The 22,015-nt window shown below is 41.4% G+C and overlaps 4 protein-coding genes, 1 long non-coding RNA gene and 1 pseudogene across 9 annotated transcripts; 3 read left to right on the forward strand and 3 right to left on the reverse strand.

Annotated features, from left to right (window-relative positions):
* Window positions 1–362: 362 nt before the first annotated feature.
* zrsr2 (zinc finger (CCCH type), RNA-binding motif and serine/arginine rich 2) lies at window positions 363–5,847 on the reverse strand. The gene is made up of 10 exons (XM_017032624.2): window positions 5,551–5,847; window positions 5,162–5,413; window positions 4,963–5,071; window positions 4,699–4,785; window positions 4,231–4,269; window positions 3,688–3,818; window positions 3,361–3,574; window positions 3,039–3,094; window positions 2,788–2,897; window positions 363–1,450 (listed from the first exon to the last, which is right to left on the reverse strand). Exons 1-10 carry the CDS (start codon window positions 5,586–5,588, stop codon window positions 660–662), a joined length of 1,827 nt encoding a protein of 608 aa, XP_016888113.1. The 5' UTR covers window positions 5,589–5,847; the 3' UTR covers window positions 363–659.
* A 24-nt stretch (window positions 5,848–5,871) lies between these two features.
* LOC112487053 (uncharacterized) lies at window positions 5,872–7,454 on the forward strand. Of its 2 annotated transcripts, none has more exons than XR_003049781.1 (3): window positions 5,872–5,965; window positions 6,744–6,966; window positions 7,087–7,454. It is a non-coding gene; the product is annotated as an uncharacterized LOC112487053 (long non-coding RNA). The 2 variants fall into 2 exon arrangements; XR_003049780.1 differs by having other exon boundaries at window positions 6,744–6,941.
* Window positions 5,979–11,288, reverse strand: LOC103379074 (transmembrane 6 superfamily member 1). 3 transcript variants are annotated; one of them, XM_017032662.2, is made up of 10 exons: window positions 10,816–11,288; window positions 10,581–10,684; window positions 9,741–9,838; window positions 9,528–9,631; window positions 9,183–9,265; window positions 8,916–9,034; window positions 8,087–8,208; window positions 7,920–7,989; window positions 7,668–7,787; window positions 5,979–6,915 (listed from the first exon to the last, which is right to left on the reverse strand). In XM_017032662.2, the coding sequence occupies exons 1-10, from the start codon at window positions 10,905–10,907 to the stop codon at window positions 6,625–6,627; spliced, it is 1,203 nt and encodes a 400-aa protein (XP_016888151.1). In that variant the 5' UTR covers window positions 10,908–11,288; the 3' UTR covers window positions 5,979–6,624. The 3 variants fall into 3 exon arrangements, with proteins under 3 accessions (XP_016888151.1, XP_016888150.1, XP_024911593.1); XM_017032661.2 differs by having other exon boundaries at window positions 5,982–6,915; window positions 7,920–8,012; window positions 8,104–8,208; XM_025055825.1 differs by lacking the exon at window positions 10,581–10,684 and having other exon boundaries at window positions 5,983–6,915; window positions 7,920–8,012; window positions 8,104–8,208.
* A 334-nt stretch (window positions 11,289–11,622) lies between these two features.
* LOC107988604 (BTB/POZ domain-containing protein 1 pseudogene) lies at window positions 11,623–12,285 on the forward strand (annotated as a pseudogene).
* A 445-nt stretch (window positions 12,286–12,730) lies between these two features.
* Window positions 12,731–16,843, forward strand: LOC103379061 (BTB/POZ domain-containing protein 1). 2 transcript variants are annotated; one of them, XM_008310479.3, is made up of 8 exons: window positions 12,731–13,493; window positions 13,812–13,968; window positions 14,078–14,183; window positions 14,270–14,467; window positions 14,647–14,839; window positions 14,923–15,010; window positions 15,504–15,650; window positions 16,087–16,843. In XM_008310479.3, the coding sequence occupies exons 1-8, from the start codon at window positions 13,054–13,056 to the stop codon at window positions 16,243–16,245; spliced, it is 1,488 nt and encodes a 495-aa protein (XP_008308701.1). In that variant the 5' UTR covers window positions 12,731–13,053; the 3' UTR covers window positions 16,246–16,843. The 2 variants fall into 2 exon arrangements, with proteins under 2 accessions (XP_008308701.1, XP_008308703.1); XM_008310481.3 differs by having other exon boundaries at window positions 12,805–13,493; window positions 14,710–14,839.
* Window positions 16,844–20,787: 3,944 nt separating this feature from the next.
* ramac (RNA guanine-7 methyltransferase activating subunit) lies at window positions 20,788–22,015 on the reverse strand. Its single transcript, XM_008310478.3, has 3 exons — window positions 21,888–22,015; window positions 21,317–21,487; window positions 20,788–21,197 (listed from the first exon to the last, which is right to left on the reverse strand). The coding sequence occupies exons 2-3, from the start codon at window positions 21,484–21,486 to the stop codon at window positions 20,996–20,998; spliced, it is 372 nt and encodes a 123-aa protein (XP_008308700.1). The 5' UTR covers window position 21,487; window positions 21,888–22,015; the 3' UTR covers window positions 20,788–20,995.

Below are 22,015 nucleotides of genomic sequence, written 5' to 3' on the forward strand. Positions count from 1 at the left end.
CAAAGAACACTGTGTTTTACTTTCTTGATAAGTAATGAAGGCTAACGTGGCAGAAAATGATGTCTCGCAAAAAGGGAATGTGGATTTCTTTTTTCTTTTTTTTACCAGATAATCAGTGTTTGGTTTAGCGCTCTATTCAGAGATCAGTGTTCACTCAGCGTGTACAGGGAGGGGAACACAGGAAGTAAAGCTGCACATGAAGACACAGACGCTTTTAAAAATCCGCAATCTTAAAACTCATCATTGATTTCAGTGAAAGGTATCATTTACTTTACTTTTGTATTTTCCACTGCCAATATGTTTGCCAACATTTGTTACAATGGGAAGTTATTAACAATAAATGTATGCAGTAAATATAAACACATGTGGAATCCTTGTTTTATTTTGGAGCAAAATATACATATTTCTATAAACATATATCCATGTAGCCTTACATGCATACATACTGTATATGCACATATACTGTATGTGTAAACATGTATTTGTATATACGTATATATACAAACACGTAAATATACACATGTATATGTCCATATCCATACATATATACACACTAAAGATTAATAAATAATGGGGAAAAAAACACAATTTTGTGGTCAATATGTTTAAGGAAGTACTGATTTGTTCATAATTGTTCAGTTCTCTCCTGTTGTTGATCATCACATTGGGATCTGATTCTTTGAATCACTGTTCACATCTACATCAGTGTTTTCATCAACCTGTTCACTGTGACTTGCTGCAGGGTTGTTGTCGTCAACGTCCTCTGTGTCTTTCTCCTCTTCTGAGTCACCAGATGAGGCGCTCTCGTCAGACCTGTGGCTCTTCTTCTTGCGTTTCTTCTTGCTTTTCTTCTTACTCTTTTTGGAGTGTTTGTGCCGAGAGCGCAGGTTTCCTTTATCTGATTTCTTGGGGCTTTTTTCTCTCCTTCTTATCTCTCTTACACTCTCTGTCCACCGGCTTCTTGACCTTTCTTGGGATTCTACCCGTGTGTCTCCATCTTTGTCTCTGTCTTCACTTCTGTTCCTGGACTTGCGCTCTCTGTCCTTTTCTCTACTTCTCGTTCTTCTTCTGTCTTCTTCTCGGTCTCTACTTCTACTCCTAGTTCTGTCTCTTCTGTGCAGATATCTGGCGTTCCTTCTGTCACTGTGTCTCGACCACCATTTGTCCTCCTTGTCCTGGTGGGACATCCTCCTCTCTCGACTCCAGCTGTCCTCACGTCTACTGTGTGATCTGTCTGATCGTGTTGGACTTCTGCTGCCGTGACGCTGTCTCCAGGAATAATCGCCGTGCCGCTCCGACTGACTCCCATCTCTGCGACTTCCCCAGCCGTTGCGGTCTGGTGACAGGTGGAGGTCCCGGTCAGCCTCCCAGAATTCATTGCCAGGGTTGCGAAACACATGCAGGAAGTTACAGTGCTTTCCTTTGGGACACTTCCTTCTGTCAAACAATCCTGATACACAAAGTGAAAACATATATAAATAAAATATATAAAACATTATATTTACATATTTATACAATGTACAGTATATGTGAATGTATGTACATAGATGTCCATATATAAAATGAATACTGCTCTCAAAGTATTCCTGGTCAAAGACACTCACCACATATTGCATTTTTCCATCTGTTGACGGGACAAAGCTCACAGTGAAGCTGACGGCCAGCATACCACCGCCCGTTGAATTTGATGAAGGCATCTTTACACTCTTCCTCACTAGACAAAGAGTAAGATACAATATAAGAACCCGAGGACAACAACCACGGAAATGTAGTAATCATGTCGAATTAACAATTAAATTCTTGTCTTGGACAACTTACGTGTCAAACTGAACATAGACATTTCCTCTCAGGTGTGGCTCAAAATTACAGCTGACCTTTAAAAAGAACAACACAGTACAGACATCAGGTACTATATCAGCCCAGCTGTGAATGACAACAGACATTAGAAAACACAGAAACCAAAAAAAAAAAAATCACTCTGACTGTCGTTATTTGTCAGTTCCTCTGACTCAACTGTCCCTACTCTCATCTCACCTTAAACTGAATCACTTTGCCAACACTTCTGAACTCTGGCAGCACATCATGGTAGAAGTCGAGGAAAGATTCCAGCAGGTCTTCCTTTTCCCTCTCTGTACTCCGGCTTCTTGACCTTTCTTGGGATTCTACCCGTGTGTCTCCATCTTTGTCTCTGTCTTCACTTCTGTTCCTGGACTTGCGCTCTCTGTCCTTTTCTCTACTTCTCGTTCTTCTTCTGTCTTCTTCTCGGTCTCTACTTCTACTCCTAGTTCTGTCTCTTCTGTGCAGATATCTGGCGTTCCTTCTGTCACTGTGTCTCGACCACCATTTGTCCTCCTTGTCCTGGTGGGACATCCTCCTCTCTCGACTCCAGCTGTCCTCACGTCTACTGTGTGATCTGTCTGATCGTGTTGGACTTCTGCTGCCGTGACGCTGTCTCCAGGAATAATCGCCGTGCCGCTCCGACTGACTCCCATCTCTGCGACTTCCCCAGCCGTTGCGGTCTGGTGACAGGTGGAGGTCCCGGTCAGCCTCCCAGAATTCATTGCCAGGGTTGCGAAACACATGCAGGAAGTTACAGTGCTTTCCTTTGGGACACTTCCTTCTGTCAAACAATCCTGATACACAAAGTGAAAACATATATAAATAAAATATATAAAACATTATATTTACATATTTATACAATGTACAGTATATGTGAATGTATGTACATAGATGTCCATATATAAAATGAATACTGCTCTCAAAGTATTCCTGGTCAAAGACACTCACCACATATTGCATTTTTCCATCTGTTGACGGGACAAAGCTCACAGTGAAGCTGACGGCCAGCATACCACCGCCCGTTGAATTTGATGAAGGCATCTTTACACTCTTCCTCACTAGACAAAGAGTAAGATACAATATAAGAACCCGAGGACAACAACCACGGAAATGTAAATATATATATATATATACCCAAGGACAACAACCACGGAAATGTAATCATGTCGAATTAACAATTAAATTCTTGGACAACTTACGTGTCAAACTGAACATAGACATTTCCTCTCAGGTGTGGCTCAAAATTACAGCTGACCTTTAAAAAGAACAACACAGTACAGACATCAGGTACTATATCAGCCCAGCTGTGAATGACAACAGACATTACTATATCAGCCCAGCTGTGAATGACAATAGACATTAGAAAACACAGAAACCAAAAGAAAATCACTCTGACTGTCGTTATCCGTCAGTTCCTGTGACTCAACTGTCCCAAAACACAGAAACCAAAAAAAAAAAAATCACTCTGACTGTCGTTATTTGTCAGTTCCTCTGACTCAACTGTCCCTACTCTCATCTCACCTTAAACTGAATCACTTTGCCAACACTTCTGAACTCTGGCAGCACATCATGGTAGAAGTCGAGGAAAGATTCCAGCAGGTCTTCCTCGCTGTGTTCCAGACAGGCATCCACGTCGTAATCATCACGGCACGTCTCCTCCATGCCAAAGGTTGTAAACATACCACGCACCATCAGCGTCGGGCTGGATGTGGGATAGACGTGCTTCCGAGAACATCTGGGGAAAAAAAACAAACATGGAGAAAATGTAAAATGTTTAATTCATATACATGAACACAGAGTTGATGTCATATATTTACCATTTAATAGAAAATCCCTCCTGAAATTTACCTGTCTCCAAATCGACACGCTCCAGTCTTCAGGAAGAACGGACAGTTGGCCACGTCGCGCTCTGTTCCATAGTTCTCAGATTTGTCTGTTTCTGGAGGCTCAGGATTTACCCACCGCTGTCCATTTTCAAGCTGACAAAAACAATTACACTTATTGAAGCTGAGAAAGTCTTGAAATATCTACTCTGTTTAACAACAACCGTAAATTGTCAAAAAGAAAACATCCATGGCTAAAACAGAAAGTACAAAATGTCATTGATATAAAAATTAGGGATGTTCGATATTAGCTTTTTGCTTAACTTAATTTCCGATTCGTCATTGATATAAAAATTAGGGATGTTCAATATTAGCTTTTTGCGTAACTTCATTTCCGATTCCATTGGTTTTTCATTATCGGAGGAAAAACCCATAATGATTCTTACCGATATTACATAATTAGGAGATTATCGGACAGCTCTAATAAAAATGTCTCACTGTAGGATTTAATCCATAGATCCTAAATATGAAGTTGAATATCATTGATATGAAAACAGACGTTTTTTACCTGGTTTTCAGCTTCGTCCAACATTTTCTGGACAGCCTCCTATAAATGGTGTAAAAACATGGCTGGTGAAAAAGTGTACAGGTCAACATTCTGCAGCATGTCTGTTCATGTGGGTTAAGACCACATTCTTGGAAACGTGTACACACAATGCATCAGTGGGATAGAACTAACGGTAGGAAAATGCATGAACAGTTGTAAAAGATACATCTTTGCTGTGAGGCCTGGACGTCCTGTGACGGTTACTTAAGGAACAGAAAGGCTGCTTGTGCCCCTTGGTTAAGGAAAAGGTTTTAAAGGAACCAAACACAAAACAACACATCAGGTCAAATCCAAAAACTGGTGAAAAATGTTGAAACCACACAAATACTATGAAAAGTCACTGTAATATGTACAGTTTAACTGCAGAAGATGGAAGAGGATATAAATCTTTTTTTCTTTTTGTTTCTATCCTCCCAGGGCCTGTTTCACCTCTTTGTCTCGTTTCTCCTGCAGTTTCTGCTCCTTTGCTGCCTGGTCTCTCGTCTGCTGAGCCTCCCATTCCTCCTTTATCAGTCTCTGTGGATTAGATTAGTTTTTTTGTTATTCTAGTAAAAAAATTTTAAAGGTTTTTGTTGATTGTAGTTAACACAGTTCATAACTCAACCCGCTACGGTTTCAGGGCATCAATGACAGACATGAAATGAAAGACATGGAAGTAACCTAATGCTTGATGGGGGGAAAAAAACCAGGTACCTCCTCCTCCTCTTTTCTCTTCCTTATGGCCTCCTCCCTCTCACATCTCAATCTGAACTCCTCCTGAGCCAGCCGCTCTCGTTCTACCCACTCTTCATGCAGACGCAATCTGAAAAGTTTCAGTCAAATATAAATAAACAAACATGATAAATACTGACAGGTAGCGATGATAATAGTGATGACGTTAAAATACACGTACCTTTCCTGCTCAGATAGATCAACGTCGTCAACATCTTCATTTATTTCCTTTTCAGGTGTGCAAATTCCTGTGTTTGTAAAAACAATGACACCGTTGGTGTTTTCATTGCCCTGAACAAATGACCGCTCACCACCATTAGTATCATCGGCAGCAGATGAACAGAAGTCGATACCACAGTCTCTGGCTTGGGCGAGAGCTTGGCGTTTACGCTTTCTTCTCTCTTTCCTCTGAGCAGCTCGGCGTTGCTTTTGACTGAAATTAATATGAAGAATAAAAAAAAGACGCTGGTTAACAACTTTCAAAACAAAAACGACATATTGCATACATGCTCTTTTTAACTAGAAACATTTATTAAGGTGCATTAACTCCCAGGAAAAACACTTGCATACCTTAACACGGGCAAAGAGGGTGGAGTACACGTTGCCATCAAATACTGGAGCTATGCTAACAGTCAGACGCTGTTAGCAGGACCGCGTTTACAGACACATTTATTCTCCCGGTGCGCTTTAAAGTGAATTTAACCACAGCAAAATCCCAAAATTGGATGAACTATTATAAAAGGCAATTTGTTTTGTTAACAGAGTTACTAAATTGAATACTGCATTTAAATTATGCAATATCTAAGCGCATATAAGTCTGTTTTGAGCGTGTTGTTGTGGAAAGAAGAAGCGGAAGTAGAAGTGAGTGTTTCCGGTTCAACACGACTTATTATTACTATAAGTAGAAATACACTTTTAAAGCTATTGAGCTATTTTGTTTAGATGGCATATGTCACTATACCGGGCCTGTCTTAATACCATACAAGTATGTATTTCCATTCTTAAACTAACATGATTTAGATTTAAATACACTTACACTTTTTTTTAAATACAGTTAAAACGTTGTAACTTTGTTACAGATAAAAAATGCATTATGGGTTCCTTCGGTTGAATTATGTTTTCTCTGAGTGTGAGTTTCTCCCATTAAATCTAGACGTAGACATTAAACTGTTCAAACGTGAGTTTAAATGGTTATTGTTTTATATTATGTTAGTAAAATTTATATTAATTCTGAAATTGACTGGCAAACTGTCCAGGTTGTACCCCACGTACAGTTTGCATTTACTGGTATATTATGTTGGAAAACCATGTAAAATGTGCACAATTCCAATATTTATACCTTTATTTGTCAAACAGCTGTGTAGAAGTGCTACACAGAGACTTTTCACAGTCAACAGCAAAGCATTTTAAAAGCATGTGTTCTTAACAAATGCTTATCAAAAAATATAACAGTATTATCAGCCAGTTTGAGACAAATACTCAGTGTTATTATACACGCCCTCCACTGCAGTACACAGCTAATACCTGAGAATATTAATGTCATCCCTCTTGATAAAGGGGAGTTGGATGTTCCAAACACAGTTGCTGCCAAGAACTGCACAATATATGGCCTTTTTTAACTTACAAATAACCCTTTATTACATTTCATTTAATCAATTCATCACTCCTGCTCCTCTGTGTCAGTCTGTGTCTCTGGCTGCCTGTCTCTCCCTTTCTGTCTCTCTCTCTCCCTGACACTTCACTGTCAGTCCTTTTCTTTTCAGGTGTTGGCTTGAGAAAGAATTCAGGCCTGGTGCAGCAGCGGTAGCACAGAGCCTGAGGCACCAGACCATACAGGATGTTAATCAGCAGAAACACCGGCTGGCTGTCGGCAGGTACTCTGTAGGAGAAAGGCGTCCGAGTGTGGAGCGAGGCACCGATATGAGAGAACTGGGCCTGTATATCAAGCAGAAGAGGAGGAAGTTAGTGATGAAGGCTTTTCAAAAAGTATCAAATCTACTGTACTGTTGGCATTTCTAAAATATTTTATTTTATTTTTTTCTTTTAATTAAAAACAAACAAACAAGGAACAAAAAAAACTATAACAACTCTTAATCTGTCTCATAGCAACCACAGCTTTCCTGGCTTCAGCCGTCCTATTAATAGCCCAGCCAACAGCTGACATTTAAGAGAATGCCACCGTTCCTCCTGCTCTGAAGTCAGTGTGTGATGTGCCAACCTGCAGCTCCAGACACAATAGCTGCTTTATCCTGGAAAAGGTTCGTCTGCAAACTAACACTGCTGACATTACTCCCACAACTTGGTGGATAGGAACACGTTGACAAACACTACTGTGTTGAAAAACACACATCCAAGCAGAGTGAAAATTAATTTTCACTGACCCTACTTTTACGTAGGTCTCCAAATAATCCCAATCAAAGTGTTTTACAAAATACTTTTATGCTGTCTTTAAATTATCACAACCTAAACATTTTAGGCCAGACATGGGAGCTGTCTTTAAATTATCACAACCTAAACCAAACCCCTCCCCCCCCATCCCTCTGCCCCCCGTTTAGGACAATTGTGGCCCGCGAAAAGTTTGCCCACGCCTGTTTTAGGCATTATTTTGGTTCTACAGAATAAAATAACAACAGGAAAAAAAGACTATGTTGATGGGAACAAATGTGTCTGCAGTAAAGGGTTCGTACCTGAGCCAGTGCTCCTGAGTGAATGAGTGTCAGATCTGGCATCCACTCACATCCAGGGACCAAGAGTCCATACAGAGTAAAGATGTAGTACGGGCCTGAGTACAGCATGGCCACCAGCATCTGACCAAACATGAATGCAAGTCCACCAGCATCTGACCAAACATGAATGCAGGTCATGGATTTGGTAAAAAAAGAATAATTAAAAAAAAACCCAAAGGGCAGGTGTGTGTGTTTGGTCGACGTCACTGTCACCTGGACTCTAGGGTAGGCTGACGGGTCCTTCAGGTAAGGTTCATACAGCTGGGAATAATCTCGACAAAACCTGCTGGGACAATCCAGAACCACCTGAAACACAGGGACCTTGACATGAAAAGGAACTTCAACAAAGTAAAAAGCAGTATTTCCATGAAGGGGCGGACCATCGGGGTTTCCTCACCAGTCCCCTGAAGACACAGAAGACCAGCGCAGGGACCAGGTAGACAACAAACAGGAGGTCCAGAGGTCTGTGGTGTAGACTTTTTCTTTGCACTTCCTGGACTCCCTGACAGAATAAAATCACCAATATTCATATGTTTAAATACATTTTTACTTCATTGCTATTTGTATGTATATGACTGTAATTCCCAAGCCTGTGATCAATAAATAATAAAAATTTCAAAGCCATAATCACAACTTGGTGCATCGAAGTACGTTTCCATTGGCGAGGAATATTACTTGTGTTTAAACATCAGAATGGGGAAGGAAGGTGGTGTAAACGGCTGTAGTAGTTGCATGGTTGTTTTGATCACGGCTTTTCTGAGTACTTCTGAATAACTGTTTCAAAACAGAACTTTCTAACGACAGTTAGTTAATACCCCTAACTAGCAGATTGCCAAAATTGGAACCTCTAAAACTAAAAACTAGAACTAGAAAAAACTCATCCAAGACCAGTGGTCCGTGGACCAGGGGTTGGAGACGACAGCTCAAATGTGATCATGTAGGTAATTGATAATTAAACCCAAAGCTAAGTAAAATACATTAACATTTAGCATAAATATTGAGCAAGAATTGCCCAAAGAGTTGGGATCAACTGATGAGTTTGTTTAATGATGAGTTAAATGTATTTCTTTATTCTGAGAACTTTGTTCTGAAAGCTTTTTCTTCCAATCAGACAGTGGACCATGTCAGCAGGTTTAATAGCACTGCTTGTGTTTGATTGTGTTGTCCAGGGACACGTTGGCATGCAGACTTCAGGAACAGAGTACTTACATTCAGCTGAACATCTTGGGCTTGTGGCTGGCTGAAGATGCGGAAACAGGCCCAGACTGCCACTGAGACGTGCAGCATGTGGAGGAGGAACAGAGGACCAACATGGCTCCAATACTTCCCTGTGACAGGAAGGACATGATAGGATACACAGTCTACAGATCAGCATGGACGACTGTGAATTCTCTCAGTGGGGGGAGGAGGGGGGTCAGGCCTGGTCAGGCTAACATTTGTCATTTAAAAGCATCCCATTATTTTTAGTGTACTCACCCACAGCGTTCCCAAGAATGTAGACTGTGGCATGCATGAGAAAGGATCCCACCCAGTAGAGTCCAATGGCTCGGTAACTGTCCCTGTACAAACCACACAACGTGTCCATTATTAGAGCAGATAGAGGACATACATCACATCACTGCCAAACCTCAGATAGGGGGTGTGGGGGGGCGACAGGGAGGGAGAGAGAGAGACTTCATCTGTTCAGGTGAATCTGAATTTACTGTATTTTACATCAGGGGTTCTCAACCCTTGGTCTGAGGACCAGTGCCGGTCCGTAGGTCATTTGGTTCTGGGCCACAGTGGGACACAGTACAAATATGTATTCAGTTCCAGACTCACCCCCAGGTGATGGCAGCAATCATGAGCAGATACATGAGATAATGAACACAGCCGTCCCAGTAGGAGATCATGTGGCCGTGGGCTGTGTTAACCTGTGGCTCTGCCTGAAACACAGACAGGTGTGTCAGTACGACAGTGTTAAAAACAACAGGGTCTGAACTGAAGGTGTAGGTCAACAACAACAACAACAACAAAAACAACAGCAACACTCACCTCCTTAAGATAAAATGTCACAAATCCATCGATGATGTTGTCCTGCTCTAACCCGATGATCAGATTAACCACACTCAGGAACGCATACACAGCGTATACTGTACAGACAAAGACACGTGGTTACTTTATCAGAAAGAATATTACTGAACATCAAGGTACTGCTTTGAAGGGGTTATAGAAACGTTTAGATTTTTAGAACATGATCATTGGCATTTGCTTAAAATATCGTTACTAACATTAAGCAACATTTGTATTACAGCAGTTCATCACCTGACACTGTTTGAAATTGTCAAAAGAACTGTTTGATGACCTTGAACGACAGTGTTATATTTTTGAAAATGGAAGTCCTTGTTGTTAAGTTGAATGGATTTTTAAACACGCATCACATAAACAGTGCTGCTCTTTTATATGACAAATATTTCTATAAATATATCGTGGTGAGCAGAGGAGTGTTAGGAAGTAAATACACTGATGAACTCTTTTTAGAACGTTAGTAAAGATATGACTTTATTTTATTTATTTATTTATACACCTGATTTCTTCAACTATGACGTTGGGCTAACTATCTTTCACAGCTGAACAGTTTGAATTAAACATAGTCTTTACTGCAGCCTCAAAAAACGTCACACCATATTTCAGAAGTTAAAACTGAAAGTCAGTCACACCAGATTTATTGATCACAACAAGCCACGAACACAAAGACACAAAAAGTCAGACAACGAACAAGCAGCACGTATGAATTGAACTCTACAATAAAATAAGATTACACAGGAGAAGTACTACAAAGCACAGGCCAAAACGGAGAAGTTCGAGCAGAAACATGCGTCTGAAAATTGATACCATAGAAAAGTGGGTCTGTTGGAGCCTTCTTCTTGGCCATAAAGTGTGCTGAGACTGCCAGGGTAAGAAATGTTGTACATCCAGCGAAGCTGAAGCCGTCAGCGCTTTAATGTAGCACAGATGAATTTTCTTTACGGAAAAACTGATTCAATACTTTTAATAAAAAAATATTTTAAAAAAAACCTATTGCTAGCAGTTTTTTTATCTAAAATTACAAATGTGAATGGTTACTCACCTGCTGTTGTAAAAGCAGGAATTGAATAAATAACAAATAGGTATGGACATCAAGGAGAGGACAAACACTCCTGTTCCTGCAGACGCGCTCATTGTGGAGACGGTGTTTGGAGCTCAGCAGGTATTTGAAATGTTGAAGAAGAAAAAAACACAAAGTCATCCAAACTTTGGCGTTAAGTCATTATCATGAAGAACAGACCAGATGTACTAAGATAACAGGATCTTAGTACATCTGAGGATGTAAACAACACATGAGATCCTGTTCTCTGGACGCTCACTTTCTCTCTCACTCTCTTGCGATCTCTCTCTCTCTAAACATACGCGGGCAAACGCACGGTGAAATTGCTACAGCCGCATCTAGTGGTCAATACAAGGACATGCAACTAGGAACAAAACCTTTCAGCACTTGTTATAATGACATTTTCTAAAACCAAGTTCTTCTACAGTGAGACCTGAATGACCTGACCTGAAAAAATAACGACACTAAAATAACGAGGTTGAATACGCACAGGCTTGTTTTTTTTTCAAAATTATCAGTGTTAAAATATCCAAACCCACACGTCACCCATCAAACAAACCAAGAAATATTTTTTAAAAATATACAAAAATGTACCAGATCTAATTATAATTACAATAATACACAACGATGTTACTAATAAACCACTAGATTATTTAGTTAGTCGTGAGATACCGTTCTAGCTCACTTCCAGTCCATTAGATGGCAGTATTGTACCCAAAGTCTGTTGTAAAATACCGCTTTACCCAAAAGAAAAAACGTTATACGTTGTTTTTGCGGAAGTGGATGTGTACGTCACTTCTGATGTGAAGCGACAGGCTAACATGTAGCTGCAGTAATAGGCTGATGGCGTCGGAGGTGATGGATACGACGTAAACAAATAACATCGACCTGTTTTCTTTCGACACGTATCGACATACCACCTACAATCGGCTGTGGTGAGAAAAAATAATCGAGAGTAACGCTGTCAACATGGCGACCACAGGAGTTAGCAGCGGTTCGGTGTCAAACCACGACCGCCAGGAGGTAGCGTCCAACTCGGGTCAGTCTGGAACATCTACAGGCGCACCTGGAGCAGCCGCAGCATCCGTGCCCAGCGCACCAGCCTCCGGCCCTGCACCTCCGGCCTCCCCGCCTGCCCTAGGCCTCAATCGGGAACCAATGTACAACTGGCAAGCGACCAAAAGCTCGCTGAAGGAGCGCTTTGCTTTTCTGTTCAACAACGAGCTGCTGAGTGATGTCAGGTTCATCGTAGGAAAGGGCAGACAGGCCCAGAGGATACCTGCCCACAAATTCGTCCTGGCCGCGGGCAGCGCCGTCTTTGATGCCATGTTCAACGGGGGGATGGCTACCACCTCGACCGAGATAGAGCTGCCTGACGTGGAGCCTTCAGCGTTCCTCGCCCTGCTCAGGTAGACAACACAGACGATCTGCGCACAAACATGACAAAAATGTTTCCCTAATGCAATCATTGGCAATTAATTAGGCATAAGATCCTGTTCTCTGGACGCTCACTTTCTCTCTCACTCTCTTGCGATCTCTCTCTCTCTAAACATACGCGGGCAAACGCACGGTGAAATTGCTACAGCCGCATCTAGTGGTCAATACAAGGACATGCAACTAGGAACAAAACCTTTCAGCACTTGTTATAATGACATTTTCTAAAACCAAGTTCTTCTACAGTGAGACCTGAATGACCTGACCTGAAAAAATAACGACACTAAAATAACGAGGTTGAATACGCACAGGCTTTTTTTTTTCAAAATTATCAGTGTTAAAATATCCAAACCCACACGTCACCCATCAAACAAACCAAGAAATATTTTTTAAAAATATACAAAAATGTACCAGATCTAATTATAATTACAATAATACACAACGATGTTACTAATAAACCACTAGATTATTTAGTTAGTCGTGAGATACCGTTCTAGCTCACTTCCAGTCCATTAGATGGCAGTATTGTACCCAAAGTCTGTTGTAAAATACCGCTTTACCCAAAAGAAAAAACGTTATACGTTGTTTTTGCGGAAGTGGATGTGTACGTCACTTCTGATGTGAAGCGACAGGCTAACATGTAGCTGCAGTAATAGGCTGATGGCGTCGGAGGTGATGGATACGACGTAAACAAATAACATCGACCTGTTTTCTTTCGACACGTATCGACATACCACCTACAATCGGCTGTGGTGAGAAAAAATAATCGAGAGTAACGCTGTCAACATGGCGACCACAGGAGTTAGCAGCGGTTCGGTGTCAAACCACGACCGCCAGGAGGTAGCGTCCAACTCGGGTCAGTCTGGAACATCTACAGGCGCACCTGGAGCAGCCGCAGCATCCGTGCCCAGCGCACCAGCCTCCGGCCCTGCACCTCCGGCCTCCCCGCCTGCCCTAGGCCTCAATCGGGAACCAATGTACAACTGGCAAGCGACCAAAAGCTCGCTGAAGGAGCGCTTTGCTTTTCTGTTCAACAACGAGCTGCTGAGTGATGTCAGGTTCATCGTAGGAAAGGGCAGACAGGCCCAGAGGATACCTGCCCACAAATTCGTCCTGGCCGCGGGCAGCGCCGTCTTTGATGCCATGTTCAACGGGGGGATGGCTACCACCTCGACCGAGATAGAGCTGCCTGACGTGGAGCCTTCAGCGTTCCTCGCCCTGCTCAGGTAGACAACACAGACGATCTGCGCACAAACATGACAAAAATGTTTCCCTAATGCAATCATTGGCAATTAATTAGGCATAAGTGGCTTGGTGGTTAAGGAAGGGTCCGGAGGGTTTCAGGTTCGAATCCACAAGCTGCCGAGTTACCACTGAACATGGCACCGTCCCCACACACTGCTCCCCGGGCACTTAAAGCTGCCCACTGTTCACTTTGGTGATGGGTTAAAAGCAGAGGTCACATTTGGTCGTGTGCTGTGTCACAATGACAAGTAGTTCACTTTCATTATGAACTTTAAAGTTTGTCCTGTTTCTCCTCCCAGGTTTCTGTATTCTGACGAGGTCCACATCGGTCCAGAGACTGTGATGACGACCCTGTACACGGCTAAGAAGTACGCAGTCCCTGCTCTGGAGAGTCAGTGTGTGGAGTTTCTAACCAAGCATCTCAGAGCTGACAATGCATTTTTGCTCCTCACTCAGGTTCACGTCTTTTATGACTTGTCTTTTGTTGTTGTTTTAATTAAGGCAGCAGCTCGTTTAGGCTAGTTACGGTAATCACTGAATGATTTCTATTGCTCTTTCATCACAGGCCAGGTTGTTCGACGAGCCCCTACTGGCCAGTCTCTGCCTGGACACCATAGATGAAAGCACTGCAGATGCATTAAATGCAGAAGGGTTTACAGACATTGACATAGGTACGAAAGTCTGGGTCAGGTGATGTCCAATTTTCTGCAGCTGCATTCGCACAGTAAACTGATGAACGCTCTGTTTTCCTACGTAGACACTTTATGTGCCGTTCTGAAAAGAGACACGCTGAGCATCAGGGAGAACCGTCTGTTTGGAGCGGTGGTACGCTGGGCAGAGGCTGAGTGTTACCGACAGCAGCTTCCTCCCACCTCAGAGAACAAACAGAAGGTTCTGGGGAAGGCTCTCCCCCTCATCCGCTTCCCACTCATGACCGTAGAGGAGTTTGCTGCAGGTAAGCAGATCACAAACTCATTGTGGGGGGGCACAGGCTTTTGAATCTGGTGTTTGATTTGAACGCTGCACTAAAACCGATCAGTACAGTAATGACACAGTGGTCATGTTCCTGATTATATATTTTTTTATACAAGTCACATCACAGAAACCAGCTTGATATTCTTTCTTGTGCAACAGGGCCTGCCCAGTCTGGAATATTGTACGATCGGGAGGTGGTAAATCTGTTTTTACACTTTACAGTAAACCCCAAACCTCGGGTTGACTACATCGACAGACCCCGCTGCTGCCTCAGGGGGGAGGAGTACAGCATTAATAGGTTCCAGCAGGTTGAGAGTCGGTGGGGTTACAGCGGTACCAGCGACAGAATCAGGTGAGCAGATCTTCAGGACGTCATAGGATCTGTCCAACTGATGTAGAGTCACGTTGGTTATTCTGTTTTTCCTCCCTCTGAAGATTTAATGTAAACAGAAGGATATCCATTGTGGGTTTTGGCCTGTATGGTTCAATACATGGACCCACCGACTATCAAGTCAACATACAGGTAATGTAAAGTCACACACACTACAAGACTGTAAAATAAAAAATGTCATTTGCCTGTTGAGATTTCTTTTTTAAATAATAGGAACGGTAAAGATTGCCAGTAGTTTCAAAAGTTGATCAATATAAATTAATAAATGAATATAAAATAAAAGCGAAACTAGTTGACCTGTAACTACAGAAGATGACACGATAAAGTAAATGACAGCAGGAAAATCTTTGGAAGCGGCAGAAGAGTAGGTGAGGGTGGTGCAGGACCTGTATGATAACAGAGGTGTATATATATATATATAGATTCACATCTCAAAGTGAGATTATACCAAGAATCTGGTCAAGTTAAGCAGTATATATATTTTATAAAGGTACTTTTCAAAAGGTTAAAATATATATAATATTGTGTGTTTTTCATGTATGACTTTAGACCAGTTCTTCAAGTATTCCTAAATATAAATTGATGTTCCTCCCTCCCCTTCTTTTTCTCAAATCTTCTTGTTTAGATCATAGAAAGTGACAAGCGGATCACACTGGGCCAGAACGATACAAGTTTCAGCTGTGACGGCACCGCAAACACCTTCAAAGTGATGTTCAAAGAGCCTGTAGAAATATTAGCCAATGTCATCTACACTGCATGTGCCACTTTAAAGGTCAGTCCCCATTAGGGCAGTGTTCAAGACTGGTAAACAGTAATTGTTTGTGTGGACAGACACGTCCACACCATTTATTGCTACTGTCCAAAGCTGAGACACAAAAGAATATGGGGTGTACTACTACAAAGAATCATTCGTACTGATTTGTCCAGAGACATGAGTACAGTACTGAAGTGATGACGAGTAACTTCATACCTAATCTAGTTTCTAACAAAGGAATAGTCGTGTTACATGGTACTTGTCATAATAATTTGTGAAAATGTCAAAAGCCCATTCTGACAGACTGCTATTAAATAATTTTATTTACACCAGCAGTTTCTGTGTAGCCGTAAAAACAGTGCTGTGTTAAAAACAAAGAGATTTCTCTGTGAAAAATCACCTGATTTGAAAATGACTTACGTTGAGCTGCTAACTTGTGAATGTCACATCACAGGGTTCAGATTCCCATTACGGCACAAAGGGTCTGAAGAAAGTGACGAAGGAGTCGGCAACAGGGACCAAGACGACGTTTTTGTTCTTCAGCTCACCTGGGAACAACAATGGAACAACAATGGAGGACGGACAGATACCAGAGATCATCTACTACACCTAGACTTTATATTGTTGTTGGACAGGGACACTAAACTGGTCAGACGTCAGGAGGCTGGGACAACTGGGTTTCTGAACACATGCGTAGAGTGCCTCATGAATCGTCATGAAAAAAAAAATGTGTTTGTGGGTTTTTTATATTCAATGTGTGTATATCTGTTAATAGAATAGACGTGTACAGACCTGATCACCTTCATGGACGGAGACACTTTTGGGCCAAGAACTGTACGACTCTTGTTATCCTGCAGAAATGTTGTTGTTTTTCCTTGCGTCAACACTCGGCTGACTAGGCAGATGTTTTTCCTTTTCTGCTCGAGGACAAATTCAGTGACGGCAACCACCTGTTGGATGAAAGGCATTTCATTTTTATATATTTTTTGGCAGTGTATTTATCAAAGAGTATAATATTTGCATATTTTAAGGGTGAACTTTTGTTTTTTGTTTTTGCATTGTGTGTTGAAGATCTACTGTATGTGCGTTTATCCAGTGGTACATGCTGTACACTACATTTCTCACTTCCTGTTTGCTTAGCACTTAATTAAAATGTAAAAAGGGTAAATAAATAAGTGACAATGAATAAATGATGCATTTTGGCAAGAAAATATTGATTTTTTTTCTTCCTTTTCCACTACACTATATTTAATCAGGTTAGGGTAAAACTTTTACCTTCCTATTCCACTATCCACCACTAGATGATGCTACATAGCAGGAAATACTAACTCAGTGACAGCATCGTTTTGTGAGACAGTGTATTAGAGCCATGTTGAGAATTAAAAAATATATATATATTACTTTTTTTCATACAATCACAACCTTAATGTCGTACTTTTAGTTACGTATTTATTGTCAGTGTTATCATATGTTTTACAGCTCAGATTTCAAATTATTTGTAAGGGGAATACAAATGTATCTATATCTACCTACCTATCTATTTATTTATCTGTTTGTCAGTTTGTCGGTTACTTCACTGTATCTGTCTTTCAAGTGAGTGGGCTCTGTGAGCTGCCCAGTCGTTCAGGTGAGTCATCAGGGACTAAGAGTCTCTCCTGTGGACTGCACACTCACACAACCCATCAGAACATAACAGGAAGAAAGATATTCCCTTTAAGATACAGACTGTGTTTTAACCACCCACCATGTTCCAACGCCTGGTGTCAGAAGGACAAATCAGTTCTGGAGTCACCCGGGCTGGAACAAGTCGGTTTCCGGTTCTAAAAGTAACCACGAACAGGCTCATTCAGAGAAGAAGAAGAAGAAGAGGAAGAGGAAGAGGACATTTTATTGACTAGTTTCCTGACTTTGACTTGTTTTAGTCTGACAGTTTTGATCTGTGACAACGACAACAGATACACTGATGACAATCCTGTAGCCATTAGACAGTCCAGCCTGAGTGGCTACCTTTTTGGCAACAATCAACAAGTGGCCCAACAAGTCAGCATCACTGTCGACAGCTGAACGATTGGCTTTTTGGGGACGACGAGGATGTGAGTGGGTGCTGTAGGAGAGATGTCACTGAAGGCAACCCACTTGTCATCCTCGTGAATAAAGTTGCGGGAATTTGCATATAGTCGTCCCAAATATGGTGGTGGAGACACCATATTTGGAGGAAGAGGAAGTAGCAGATGAATAAGATTGTAGTTGACAAACAAAGAGAGTAAACAAGCCTACATTAATGTGTCAAGGTGTAAAGATGTGAGGAGATGGAGAGGAGGCTGGAGTCCAGCTGGTGGCAGTTATGCAAGCGGGGGTAATTAGAATCTAAGCATGTATATATAGGACTGGGAGCTGAACATCACTGTCCTCCCTCCTCTGAAACTCTGAATCATTTCACACCAACTGCTAATTCACTTCCAAGTTGGAGAGAGCCGAGACCACAGAACGTTCATGTCTGTCTGAAGAACACGCTTTAACACAGAGATGCTGGACTGTAGATACAGTATGTCTGGACAGAATTTTAAGTCATTTAATCTATAATTAATGTTTCTTTAATTTTTTTGTTTAGCCTATTCAGCGGTCTATTGGTCTTTTCTAATCAACAATTTGCTCTATCTTTCGGCTAATTTGGCAACCACAAGCTAAATGACTCCAAACCTTCCTACTTAGATTGACTTTGAACTTCAGCTATTTTTGGCTCCAAGTATTCAGCTGTTCCTGCTACTGTTTCAATCCAAGGCTAGGTTTTGTTTCCCTGACATTTTTGAATGATCTTCTTGGCAAACATTCCGAAACAGATTCATACTTTTTTTTTGGCTTTTGTTTCCAAGCTGCAGCATGACGACCTAAAATCTGCGACCCACATGTTTAAACCCAAAATGTGATATGCTTGAATTTTCCACAAATTTTTCGTGTATGACCATCACATTCGCTTCTTAATGCCACAAACAGGATCATTTTTGAGACATTTCCAGATTCTGGCCCTAACAGAGTCCATTTTTCTTCAACACATCCTCTTTAAATCATGTCTATAAAGTATTCTCACAATGTTCTATACAGTATTTTTACCCAGCCTACATACAGTATTACTACAACAATGATAGTAAACAGGATAGAATGAGGTTAGTATGTGCCAAAATAAGACGGATCCACTTCCTTAATATAGACTATAATGTGACTTTATTTAAAACTTAGACAGCAGACTACACTGACTGGAGGAGCGGGGAGTCAACAACCATCATCTGCGGCAGCTGCACATCAGTATACAGTATGTATGATGGCGAAGAACATGTACGACTGCCTGGTTACCGCGCCGACACGTGTTCATGTGACAGCGAATGAATGTCACGAAAAACTACACACGTGAAGTACTAAAGAACACACAGTTACATCCACTAATGTCACAGGCTGCAGGAACTTTGCACTGTCTGCTGGAGGCTGACGAGTCTGGGCCAGACTCAGCCACTGCACATCCTTACACCAGATGTAGGTCGCTGTGTGCTGCAGGGGATGCAGGAAGTGTGTGTGTGTGTGTGTGTATCTGTGTGTTGGTGGGGATGTGTGTAATTACGTATGCACTTAGAGCAGGGGATGATGGAGAGTTGTGACTGCGGTGGGTGAGTTCATCAACAGGGACATGGCCCGCGGCACACCGTGTCTAAAGCCGTCATGTTGCGTTTTCACAACATGTCCAAATGAAGCATGACAGCCTGGCAGACAAGACTGAGGGGACAGTGGCTGGACAACAACTCTGAGCCTTTTTTGTTTCAATTATATTTTTATTTACTTGTAAGCAATAGGTTTAGTTAAAGGGCAGTGAATCACTGCTGTTTTTTAAAAGCATCAATTTAGACCAAACATAACCTGTAATTGTGCATATTTGTCTTAAGATATTTTAAAAATGTATTATCAGTATTACCATGAATATTTTACTGTATAAATTAATATATTGAAGCACATAAAATACAAATGAGTATTTACAGTTCCCTAATGTCTCCAGTGTTTATTTTAACCTCCTATAATATTTCTATTAGCATATATATATATATATATAATAAAAAAATTACACTGAGATGCACAACCTGGTTGCATATTTTTTTAAATGGCCTCCATGTGTTTTTTGATTTAACACTGAAAACTGACTTTTTTTTCTATGTAATTTTCCTGTCAAAAAGTATCCTAATATTCATTGTAGACATGAGAGAAGACTCCGCTCTAAACTCTCAGCAAGAAAGCAAATATCTGTGGGAAGATTGCAGTATTTGTTAGACTGTAAAATTTCCAATCAGAGTCATTCCCTAGAAACTAATCAAAACCCACTATCAGCCATGAAGTCTGTCTAACCCCAGCTGATAACAGCCTCTTTATGCTGTGTGCCAGTTCCAGCACATCCTCCACAACATCTTCCCCCCTCCTCCCTGGTGCTCTTATCATCACAGCTGATTGCACCTCTGAAGCCCAAATCAACTGTTGACACTGTAGCCACAAATAGAAGCCACACACTGGCGTTCTGGCTCTGGTGACACAACGCTGAGAGTTTCTGCCGGTGCCGTGGCTCAGTCGTGGTCCGATGTACCACGGGACCTCACTCTACTTGAGAGCCTAAATGGAGACACCATAGCACTTGACAACCGCAGGCGACTGAGCCAAAGTGTGGTTCATCAAATAATGTGTGTAGCAGCCACATATTCATAAAATATATGGGAATGTTTCTGATGTCGCTTAGTCCCAAAATCCCAGGTTAGCTTGCACCAGGAATGGGATCTGGTGTCAAACAAAATCCCACTTCAACTGTGGTGATCTCCAATAGAATGTGATTCTACTTCCACTGTGAGGAGCCCTGACAGCGGCAGGGCGGTTAGTGCTGTTGCTTAAGTTATTTGTCATGTGTTCTTATCCTCTCCTACCAGCTGTCCCTCCCCTTCGTTAGCTCCTCCACTCTCATCGGCCTCCTGTGTTGTCCCTTCAGCCTGAGCTGCAAAATCAATAGCATTTGAGCTACCTTTTAGCCTTGGATAAAAAAGAGCTACATAATTATATATAATTATAAAACAAAAACAATGATAACACGCTGATGAAAACAGACAATAACTTTAAGTTATTTAAAGAAAGATTTAAACACAATGCATTTAATAGCTTTCATTGAGGTTATTTTATATGAACTTGTATATAATGTACAGCAAATGCATTCTATCAAGATATAATTTTGTCACATAAATTGTAGTATTTAGAAGTATAAACAGCTAAATAAATGCATGTTACCAAATACTGCAATGCACTGATAACACCATAAATACTGACAATATGTGTGAAAACAGAGATCAGTAACGGTCATAACGTGGCCTATTGTGATGGGAGTTGTATCCCTGGTTGGAGTTTGGAGGGCCTGACTGGTATCCACTTCCATGTCCCCAGTTCCTGTCCCTGTCATAATAGCGTTGCTGTTCACGATGTTCTCCTCTCCAGCCACGGTCCCCCCAACTTCGGTCTCTACCCCATCCCCGACCTCTGTGCCCTTGGGACCTGACAAATATAGATAAAATACTGCGTATGAAGAGGAAAAACTAACAATTTTACTTTCAAATAAACCATACCAAATTAACAAATAAATAAAAAACAACAAAGTATGTAAAATGCGTTACCGATTATCCCTGCCTCTCTGGTTCCCTCCCGCACGACCCCTCCAGTCTTCCACAATGGGTGGTGGGTCTGCTGGTCTGCTCAGGTACTGCTGGTACTCCTGGTCCTGCGATGTAAATCTGTGGGCGAACAGCTCCTCGTATTTCTGTAGGTTTTCACTGGTCTCTGCCATTCTAGAAACAGTGAAGATAGGCATTTTAAAATTCAGAATTGTGTTAAAATACACATATATAGTTGTAGCCTGTTGTGTGACAGGCTAAAAATAGATTAAATGGCAATTAAAACTATGGAGCTGAATACGTGTCGTCTTTTATATAACATTAAGAAATTCTGTTACCTAAATATTTGAGTAATATAGAGTGAATGAACGTCCTGAATCGGATTCTAATCGAAAGTATTACATTTGAGTCAGTCAATTTCAATGAAGTACACACCAAGGCAAAACGGTTAACAGCACCTACGCGTTTCATAAGAAAACTTCATATTTCTATAGTTACCATTTTGGACTGAAATACAGAAACCCCCAAAATAATATACAACATAAAATACTTTATAACAATTCGAATAACTTACCTGTAAAGTACCAAACGCTTTCACAAAACAATCCAACTGATAGAAAATACTATCCGACATCCGTCGTTCCGTCGCTGAAAGTCGTCCTACGGGAACAAATAACCGCACGCACACTGGTTCCCAGCGCG

Source organism: Cynoglossus semilaevis, chromosome 5 (assembly GCF_000523025.1).
Source record: "Cynoglossus semilaevis isolate Cse_v1.0 chromosome 5, Cse_v1.0, whole genome shotgun sequence".
Classification (NCBI taxonomy): Eukaryota; Metazoa; Chordata; class Actinopteri; order Pleuronectiformes; family Cynoglossidae; genus Cynoglossus; species Cynoglossus semilaevis.